This window comes from Mauremys mutica, chromosome 4, assembly GCF_020497125.1.
Source record: "Mauremys mutica isolate MM-2020 ecotype Southern chromosome 4, ASM2049712v1, whole genome shotgun sequence".
NCBI classification, from domain to species: Eukaryota; Metazoa; Chordata; order Testudines; family Geoemydidae; genus Mauremys; species Mauremys mutica.
This window is the reverse complement of record NC_059075.1, coordinates 154972313-154982184: the sequence shown is the minus strand read 5'-3', so window position 1 is coordinate 154982184 and position 9872 is coordinate 154972313. Positions and strand designations below refer to the sequence as shown.

The 9872-nt window shown below is 51.8% G+C and overlaps 1 protein-coding gene across 1 annotated transcript; it reads right to left on the bottom strand.

Moving 5' to 3' along the window:
• Window positions 1-650: 650 nt before the first annotated feature.
• Window positions 651-9629, bottom strand: LOC123369682 (serine protease 27-like). Its single transcript, XM_045015576.1, has 5 exons — window positions 9533-9629; window positions 7864-8026; window positions 7249-7514; window positions 2606-2781; window positions 651-2309 (listed from the first exon to the last, which is right to left on the bottom strand). The coding sequence occupies exons 1-5, from the start codon at window positions 9588-9590 to the stop codon at window positions 1923-1925; spliced, it is 1050 nt and encodes a 349-aa protein (XP_044871511.1). The 5' UTR covers window positions 9591-9629; the 3' UTR covers window positions 651-1922.
• Between the last annotated feature and the right edge of the window lie 243 nt (window positions 9630-9872).

Sequence of the window (9872 nt, the reverse complement as noted above, 5' to 3'; positions counted from 1 at the left end):
GTAACAGACATACACGAGCTCAGCTAGCAGGTAGGGCTTGGATGGAGGATTCCCTTTGTCAGGGTCCCCACACACACACTCTGGGGTACAAATGTGGGGGCCCACATGAAAGTCCCCCTAAGTCTATTTCTACCAGCTTAGGTTAAAACTTCCCCAAGGCACCAAACCTTAACTTGTCCTTGGATTGTATTGCTGCCACCACCCAGTGATTTAAACAAACATCCAGGGAAGGGTCACTTGGCATCAATATCCCCCCAAGCCCCATTACCCCTTTCCTGGGCAGGCTTGAGAATAACATACCAAGGAATTGGTTAGCTATGTGAGCCCAGACCAGACCCTTTGTTTCTGGGACACTGGAAATCAATCAGGTTCTTAAAAGAAGAACTTTATTTATAAAGAAAAAGTAAAAGAATCACACCTGCAAAATCAGGATGGAAAGTAACTGTACAGGGTAATAAAAAGATTTAAAGCACAGAGGATTCCCCTCTGGCTCAGCTTCACAGTTACAAAAACAGGACGAAAACAACCTCTGTAGCATAGGAAAATTCACAAGCTAAAACAAAAGATAACCTAACGCAATTCCTTGCCTTACTTACAATTTCTGTGGATTTAGATGGATTATTCCAGGTATATTTTCAGGAGATGTTGTACCTGCCTGGCTTCTCCCTCCGCCCGGAGAGGGAACAACAAAGAGAGAACACAAACAAAACCTTTCCCCCGCCCAGATTTGAAAGTATCTTCATTCCTCATTGGTCCTTCTGGTCAGGTGACCTACTTAACCCCTTACAGAAAAGGTGATTCTGTACAGCTGCTAAGGAGGGATTTTAGGCTACCCTTCTCTCTGTATTTATGACACCCTTTCTAAGAGTCATGTGCTAGCTCTGTCATCACATATGGGCTGGAGGGAGGTCTGGGTTGGGCCATCTGGGCTGTGCCATGCATAAGACTAGATTGGAGAACCACAATGATCCCTTGTAGCTGTGCTCTTAGCAAAATCCCTGCCATGGGTTCAAATCCTCCCAGAGCCCTAAGGGATGGAGGGGGATTTAAATTATCTTGGGGACTGGGTTGATCACTGTCTGCAATTCTCAGCACAGCCAGACGGGGGCACTGCAGGGCTAAGTCATCTTGTCCCCCTGTCTCCATGAGCTTGCCCAGGGTCTGTTCATGCCGCCCCCACCCCTAATTCTCCTAGGCACAAGCCTATTGCACCAGAGGTTTGATGGGTCAATGGGGCAGCAGCTGATGCAGCAGCACACATGGTAATGAGGCTATGAGGATGGGGTCCCCCCGCAAGCCAATGTAGTGCCAGTGTCTTGGAGGGTGTCCAGGTGTGTGGTGGGGAAACTGAGGCAGAGAAGGTGGAAAGGGAAAAACAGGTCAGAGAAGTGGAGCTGCCGGGGAAAGATAATTAAAGAAAGCGGAGGAAAAGGAAATAACAGCCCCTTCCTGAAAGTAGAGAGATATTTTGGCACCCAGAAGAGGAGGGTAAAGAGGCCTCGAAGGAGCCTGTGAGGTGCCTGGCATAGAGCCCAAGAGAGGGATAAAGAGGTGGAGGCGGAGAATGGAAGGACATAAGGACACAATCTGGCATTGAAGCAAGTGGGAGAGGGAGGCTAGGGCTTGACTGCTTGTGTGCTTGCGTGTGTGTGTGTGTGCTTGCGTGTGTGCGTGTGCATGCATGCGTGTGTGCGTGCATGCGTGTGTGCGCGCATGCGTGTGTGTGTGCGCATGCGTCCCTGCTCCCCCTGCTGGAGGAAATCAGAACCCTTTGCACCCTTGATACCATTAGCAGCGTTTGCGCAGGCCAAGTTGGGATCCGGGCTGTGCACCCATCCGAGGCAGTGATGAACTGAACCCCTATCTGGAGGGGGTGTTGATGGGGGCCTGGAGGTATGCGCTGGGGCATGGGGGGGTGCATCTCACAGGATCATGGGGACAGCTGCAGCTAGGAGAAGCATGGCAGGCAGAGCCGGCACTAGGCACAAGCAGACTAGGCAATGACTTATGGCCCCGAGCATCCCGAGGGGGCCCCCTATCCACTTTGCCTGGTTTAGTGTAGTGTGGGTGGGGGAGGACCCCAAAATATTCCTTAGGGCCCCCAACGGACTAGCACCGGCACTGTTGGGCTGCATGACGGACATGTCAGGTTCAGCCGAGACGTAGCCCTGGATCCAGTCAGCATAGGGGGGCAGCAGGATGTAGACCCCCGGGCGGCTGGGGCGCGCGCACTCCACGCCCCAGCTCACCACCCCAGCCAAGAGCCACGCGCTGTCCCATTCGCAGACCAAGGGTCCCCCAGAGTCACCCTGCAGACAGCAGAACCATGGAGTCAATTCCTGGTATGTCCCCTGGGGGCGCCGGCTCTGATCCCGCCCCAGTGCCAGGAACTGGCTGGCTCAGGGGGGTGGGGAATGGGACATGGGGCCTTTCCCCCCCTAGGGGGTGCCAGCTCTGATCCAGCCCCAGGGTGGGGAACCGGCTGGTTTAGGGTGAACAGGGAATGGGACACGGGGCCTGTTCCCTTCTGGGGAGCACTGGCTCTGATCTGGGATTGCCAGGTGTACGGGTGGAGGGAGTCAGGGAATAGGATACAGGGTCTCACCTGACACGCATCTTTCTCCCCTTGCGGGTACCCTGCGCAGATCATATCCTGCTTGATGGGATCGGTCCCCGGAGGGTCGTCGGGGTATGAGCCGTTGTTGAAGAGGGTGTTGCAGGCGTCTCTGTCTATCAGGGGCACCTGCACCTCCTGCAGGGTTTTGGGGGCTGTCAGGCTCCCTGAGGACAGACAGACGAACAGGGCGGAGTCACCCCCCATGGAGACAAGCCATTCCACAGCTGCAGCGATCAATCCACGGAGCATTGCTGGACAGCCCATCCCCAGGCACTGATGGGGACTCCGGCACCAGCACTGCTCTGTGCTGACCAGCAGGGGGAGCCCTTGACCGTCTCACGTCCACAGGTTCCCGTGGGACACAAGCTGTGGGTCAGCCCAACTCCCCACCTTCCCACGGAGCCATCATGGAATGGGAAAGGTCTCTCCCTGCCTCAGTTTCCACAGCTGTAAAATGGGGATAACGATCCTGACCTCCTTCCTAAAGCGCTTGGAGAGCTACGGGATGGACAGAACTCGGTACGAGCCCCCGATTTGTTATTACTAAAGCATCAAAGCCTCAGTTGCTCTCACTTCCCGCTTTGGGTATGAAACCGCCGGACGCTGCCATCACTAGAGATCCGTGCACGGAGCCCTGGCACCAGCAAAATCCCAGGCCGCAGCAGGATGCGCAAAGCTGCCACAGACTCTCACCCTGTGCAAAATCAGGGACAGTAAACTAGGTGTGGAAATTGGAGGGTGCAAAGACAAAGAAGGATGGCAGTGGAGACAGCACTAGCAACTCGCCAGATCAGTGGTTTTCAAACTGCGGGTCGTGACCCAGTACTGGGTCGCGGAATGGAAGGCAGTGGGTCACGGCGGCTCCGGTCAGCAGTGCCAACTAGACCATTAAAAGTCCCATGGGCCGTGCTACCCAGCTAAGGCAGGCTTGTCCCTACCTGTTCTGACACCGCGCTGCACCCGAAAGCGGCCGGAAGCAGGTCTGGCTCCCAGGTGGGGGGGCCCACAGGGCTCCACGTGCTGCCCCCACCCCAAGCACCGGCTCCGCACTCTCATTGCCCAGGAACCAGCCAATGGTAGATGGGGGGCGGGTGCCTGCAGGTGAGAGCTGCTTGTGCACCTTGGCATAGGAGCCAGACCTGCTGCTGGCCACTTCCGGGGTGCAGAGCTGTAAATGATGCCAGGACAGGCAGGAAGCATGCCTTAGCATCCCCACTGCGCTGCTGACTGGGAGCCGCCTGAGGTAAACCCATGCCCCAACCCCACACCCCAATCCCCTGCCCCAGCCCTGAGCCACCCCAGACCCATAGCCCCCTCCTGCATCCCAAAACCTTCATCCCCAGGTCCATCCCAGAGCCTGCACCCCCAGCCCAGAGCCTTGATCCCCTCTCCCACCACAACCCCCTGGCCCAGCCCGGAGCCTCCTCCCACACCCTGAACCCCTCATTCCCGGCCCCACCCCGCTGCCCTCACCCCTGCACTCCAAGCCTCTGCCAAGGCTGCCCAGAGGATTCAGGGGGTCTGGGGTCTTTGGTGGTGGGGGCCCCGCTTCGGTGGTAATTTGGCGGCGGGGGGGTCCTTCTGCTCTGGGACCCACCGCCGAAGTGCTCCAAAGATCCGCAGTGGGGCCCCCCACCGCCGAATTGCTGCCGAAGACCCAGCACTTCGGCAGTGGGTCCCAGGGCGGAAGGACCCCCTGCCGCCGAATTGCCACCGAAGACCTGAAGCGGAAGAAGCTCCAGGGACCCAGGCCCCGTGAGAGTTTTCCGGGGCCCCCAGAGCAAGTGAAGGACCCCGCTCCGGGGGCCCCAAAAAACTCTCATGGGGGCTCCTGCAGGGCCCGGGGCAAATTGCCCCACTTGCTCCCCCCCTCTGGGCAGCCCTGACCTCTGCCCCAGCCCTCAGCCACTCCCACACCCCAACCCCTCATTCCCAGCTCCGTTGGGTCGCGGACATCAACAATTTCCTTGAACTGGGTCACCAGAAAAAAAATTGAAAACCCCTGCACTAGATCGCTACAGCTCCAGGGTATGCATGCAAAGCAGTTTGCAAAGCAAAATCAGGCTTTCTCCAAAGGCAGAATCAATGGGGGTAAGATCCAAGAGGGAGAAATACAGGAGGCGTACGCCAGCAGCACACTAGATGGCTGCAAATCCATCCATACAACGATCATACGAGCAGCACCACAGCAGGCTCTGCCAAGATACCGCAGGGTCACACTGGATGCATGACAGGGGTAAAGCAGGGGTGGGAACTGGATGGGTGAAAGGAGAGTCCAAAGCCCAAAGAGGAATGATGGTTAGCGGTTGGCTATCCTGCTATGGATCCATGCACGGAACAAACACACTAACAGGTTATCCGGCCACAGGAAGATGTACAAAACTAAAACAATCTCTCACCCAATGCAAGATGAGGGACTTTAAAGGTTAGGGTTAAGGTTAGGGTTGGGGGTAGTGTATAGGTTATCTGCAGGTGTAGGGTGAGCATAACTGTTAACTTGAAGGTCAAGGATGAGGGTTATTGCTGGAGGTACAGCAAGATTTAGTGTTTGTGTTAGAGTTAAGGTGAGTTAAGTTTCATGGTTAATAGAGAGGGGTTAAAGTGTTAGTGTTAAGGTTGTGTTAGAATTAAGGGTTAGGCTTAAATGTAAAGATTCGATTTAGGTAGGTTTGGAAGGATTCAGTTTTGATCGGTAAATGTCAATTTCACCAGGCACACACAAACAGAAGACAAAATATTTCCCCTGATAATCATTGAAGTTTACATATAGGCAAGGTAAGAAAAGTGCTGCATGAGAACTTGTGGTAGTCACACCTTAATGTGTATAAAGCAGGTGGTAATGAATGCTGCATAAAGCATAGAATCATAGAATCATAGACTATCAGGGTTGGATATGTATTCACAGTTCTGCTATAACAGCTGGTGCCTGCGTTACCAAAGCACGTGCTGCAGGTAATTATGCACCATTCATAAAACTTTCACTTTTTGAATCTCATCATCTACTGGAATTAAGTAATTACTGTCTGACTCTCCCCCTATAATTTCCCACAACTGTGAAAATTTAAATTGATAAAAATGGGGGGGGAATGTTTAAAAATAAACATTGATATCATCCATCTAAATTATAAAAAAAAAAAATCAAATTCTGCCAAGCCTAAATATGATCAGGGACCATAAACTTACTGGGGTTAGGGTTAGGGCATGGCGTTATCTTTAGCTGTAGGGTGAGCGTAACTGTTAACTTGAAGTTTAAAAAAGAGGGTTATTGGTAGAGTAAGTGTTAGGATTACCCTAACACTTGTTCGAGGTTAAGGTTGTGTTAGGGTGAGAATTCAGCCGTAGGGTTGAGTTTAAGGGTTACATTCAGTGTCGAAAGTTAGGGTGAGGGTTAAATTTAAAGACTAGAGATAAGATTAAGGTTAAAGTTTAGGATTAAGGGTTACCGCATAGTTTTAGCTTTAGCAGTAGGGTGAGCATTTACATTAAATTTAGGGTTAACTTTTATGGTTGGGGCAGGGGTCAGGGATATGTTTAGGGTTAAGGGTATGTTAGGGATAGAGAGCTAGATTTTTATTTAGATTAACATTGCACTTAAAGTAGGGTTATGCTTATGGTTAGGATTAACAGTGCAGCAGGGGTATAATGCTAGATTTTGATTTACAGTTAGTGTTGAAGTTAAAAATAGGGTTAGGGTTATAACGGGTATAGCGCTAGATTTTGACTAGCAATGCCGTTAACAGCAAGGTTAGGTTTATGGTTATGATTGATGTTATAGCAGGGGTACAATGCTAGATTTTGATTTAGGGCTAGCATTGCTGTTAACAGTAGGGCTAGGGTTATGGGTTAGGGTTAAGGGTGTATCTATGCTATAATGTTGGAGGGCTAAGGTTAAGAGTTAAGTTTTATGGTTAATAGTTAAGGATTAATAGTTAGGTTTAAGGATTATGTTGGAGATAAGGTTGTGTTAGGATTAGAATTAAGGGTTAAGGGTTAGGATTACATTTAAAGGTTAGATCAGGGACCATAAAGGTCAGGGTGGGGTGGGAGTTAGAGTATGGTGTTATCTTTAAGTGTAGGGTGATCATAACTGTTAATCTTAATATTAAGGATAAGGGTTATTGGCAGGGAGAAGGATAGAGGTAGGGTTACGGGTGGGGGTTAAGGTTGTGTAGGGTGAGAATTAAGGGTTAGGGTTGAGTTTAAGGGTTAGATTTAGGGTTAAGTGTTAAGATTGAGTGGTTAGGGTTAGGGTTGAGAGATCGAGACAGGGTTCAGGTTAAAGGTTAGGGTTAGCATACAGTTTCAGCTTCAGCTGTAGGGTGAGCATTTAAATGAAATGTAGGGTTAAGTTTTAGGTTGGGGTGGAAGTTAAGGTTCTGCTTCGGGTCTAGGTTATATCCGGGTCATTGTGCTCGATTTTGATTTATGGTTATTGTTACAGTTCAAAGTAAGGTTAGAGTTCAGGTAAGTATTAGGAATTAGAGGTAGGTTAGGGGTTAAGGTTAAGATTATGGTAGTAATATTCCCCAAAGCTGTTTTCCAGTCACCATCTGGGGGACCCCTAGAACCTCCTCCCCTATTAACTCCCAAAGTCCTACCATTTCCCCACAGCCCCCCATTCACCTGCTCACCTCCGTACTGAGTGTCACCCCAGCCGGTCACCCAGCACTCCATGCCCGCGGGGAACTCCACAGAGGAGGCCGGAAGGCAGATGGGGCGGATAACTTCATTGAAGTTCACAGGGGTTTCCAGCTCCACCAGCGCGATGTCACCGCTGGACCCGATATCCGTGTAGCTGGGGTGGCGGTAAATCTCCTTGACAGGAATTGATACCAGACTTTCAGAGGGGTTCAGGAGCTGATACTCCCCTAGGTTCACATAATAGACAAACTTGTCCCTGCAATATACAAGAGGAATATAAAGGTGGTTCACCCAGCAATCAGATGCAGCCAACTCTGGGGTGGGGCAGCTGGGTACCAGCTGCACAACTGATGAGGATGGCTAGCCTGAGGCTCAGATGCAGCTGCTTCTGGGGCAGGGCAATTGGGGAACAGCAGCTCATAACACCACACAGGGATGGCTCGCCTGGCAATAGATGCAGCCATCTCTGGGGTGGGACAGCTTGGTAATGGCTGTACAGTGATGCTGCAAGGGGATGGTTCACCTGGCACTGAGAAGCAGCCGCCTCTGGGACGTGGCAGTTGGGGAACAGCCGCAGGGAGATGACTCCTGCCTGGGTTACTCACCCATTGAAGCAATGAGCTGCTGATACCACCCAGCTCGCAGCAATGAGGGACCCTCCGCAGATATGGTTGCTGCCTTCACGGATGCTGACCTGCCAGGGCCAGGACCCATAATCAGCATCATTACCCCCCACAATGCGGGGAAATCCCATTGGCTGCTCACAAGCTGAGGAGAAAGGTGGGGAGGACAGTGAATAGAACCCAGGAGTCCTGGCTCCCAGCCACCGCTGCTGTAACCCACTAGACCCCACTCCTCTCCCAGAGTTGGGAAGAGAACCCAGGAGTCCTGGCTCCCAGGCCCCACTGGTCTAACCCACCAGCTCCCACTCCCCTCGCACACCCAGGGCTAGAACCCAGGAGTCCTAGCTCCTGGTTGCCTGGCACATAACCTCTATCCTGTCTTCCCTCCCCAACCGCTGTCTCCCCACCCATAGATTCACCTCTACTGCCCATCCCTGGGATGGGGTGGGGGTAGGACTGTGAGGCCTTCAGCAGGGCCTGATACACCCAGTCACAGCATAGTATTCCCTTAAAGGTATAACAGACTTAGTATGTTTGCACTTTCCAGGAGAGGGCTGGGCAGCCCAGAACATATATTTCTGGGGGAAATCTGAGGCTGGGGGTATATTGGGGTCACTCTATGGGACTCTTTAAGGCTGGTAAGAGTCCAGGTGTGCCTGGGTGGCTGCAGCCCACACACAGACATAGCTGGGAGTGACCTGCAAGTTGGAGGCTGTTTGTGAGCAGTCCAGACTGGAGGCTACAGCAGCAATGGGCACCCCAGGTTACAGGGCAAGGGTGACACAGCTACTCATTGGTCTGGATTGTGCCCTGGGTATGTCACAGACCTGTCTACAGTAAAACCAAAGCGAAGCTGTTTTAACACAGGGTGAGGGAGAGATACAAAGTAAAGGCAAGGAACAGGATGTGGAAACATGAGGTTACAGGTAGAAGAAAAAAAACACAGTCTAGTGCCCGTACCTGTTAGCAAGGTGCTGTCCTGTCTGATAGGGTGTTACTCACTCAATGGTTAGTTCTTCCAGCCCTTGTCCAGCCCATAACGCTGGGATCCACCATTCCTGAGACCTCACCCGCCACATTCTGCAGGTCCATTTGCCTTTGTGAATCTCCAGCCTGCACCTCATGCTGACAGTACTCAGAGGCTGTCTCCACGGGCGTCCAGTTTTCAGACGTCCCATCAGATTTGGAACACAACATCCTATGTCACTTAGCTCTAAACTCATTCCCCACATAAACATCTCACAATAATTCGACAATCAGCTGAGCCTCAGAGACCCCATGAGGCCCTTTGGTCGGACAGAGATATAATGTCCCTGCCAGCATGTGGATGGGTGAGTTTGGGCAAGTCTATGCTGCAAGCGCTTAGGGAGCGAAAAGAGAGCAGGCAGGGCTGGGATTACTGGGGATTCAGGCTACCATGGAGGTTAGGTTAAAGATATCATGGGATTGAGAACAAAGTCATTTAAATATAAAAGTGGCCAATTAAATAAATTAACACAAGCCATCTCGGTAAAACTTTAACACATCCTGTCTTCATTCTGCCACTAGGTGGGAAAGAAAGAAAGAAAGAAAGAAAGAAAGAAAGAAAGAAAGAAAGAAAGAAAGCTAGGTCCCCGTCTCCCATCTCCACTCCACCCCACCCCACACTCACCCTGCACCAGGCTCGTCGCCAGCAGTGCCATGGCCAGGAGGGAGCAGAGATGCCCCATGAGCCAGCCTTGCCTGCTCCTGTCTTGGCCAAACCCAGCTGGCTCCATCGCTCCGACCAAAGCCCGACTGGAGAACGAATGGGCCAGGGCAGGTTTTTATAGATAAGGCTCCTGCCTCCACCCTCCCCAGATCTAGAGAGAACAGGTGTGACCCATCCCCTCATAAGCCACACAAGGAAACAACTGCGGCTAAATTCTGCATGCAGACAGGGTGCAACCATTCTCATTCTGCTCTGCCTGGAATTGCCCCAATAGAGGCATCCTGGAAAACCAACAAAAAAG

Coding starts and splice junctions, on each gene's coding strand:
- LOC123369682 (XM_045015576.1), bottom strand. CDS start 9,590: ATGGGGCATCTCTGCTCCCTCCTGGCCATGGCACTGCTGGCGACGAGC. Junction 7,515..7,863: donor GCAGCTCATTGCTTCAATGG/GTGAGTAACCCA, acceptor TGTATATTGCAG/GGACAAGTTTGTCTATTATG. Junction 2,782..7,248: donor GGGTGACACTCAGTACGGAG/GTGAGCAGGTGA, acceptor GTCTGTCCTCAG/GGAGCCTGACAGCCCCCAAA.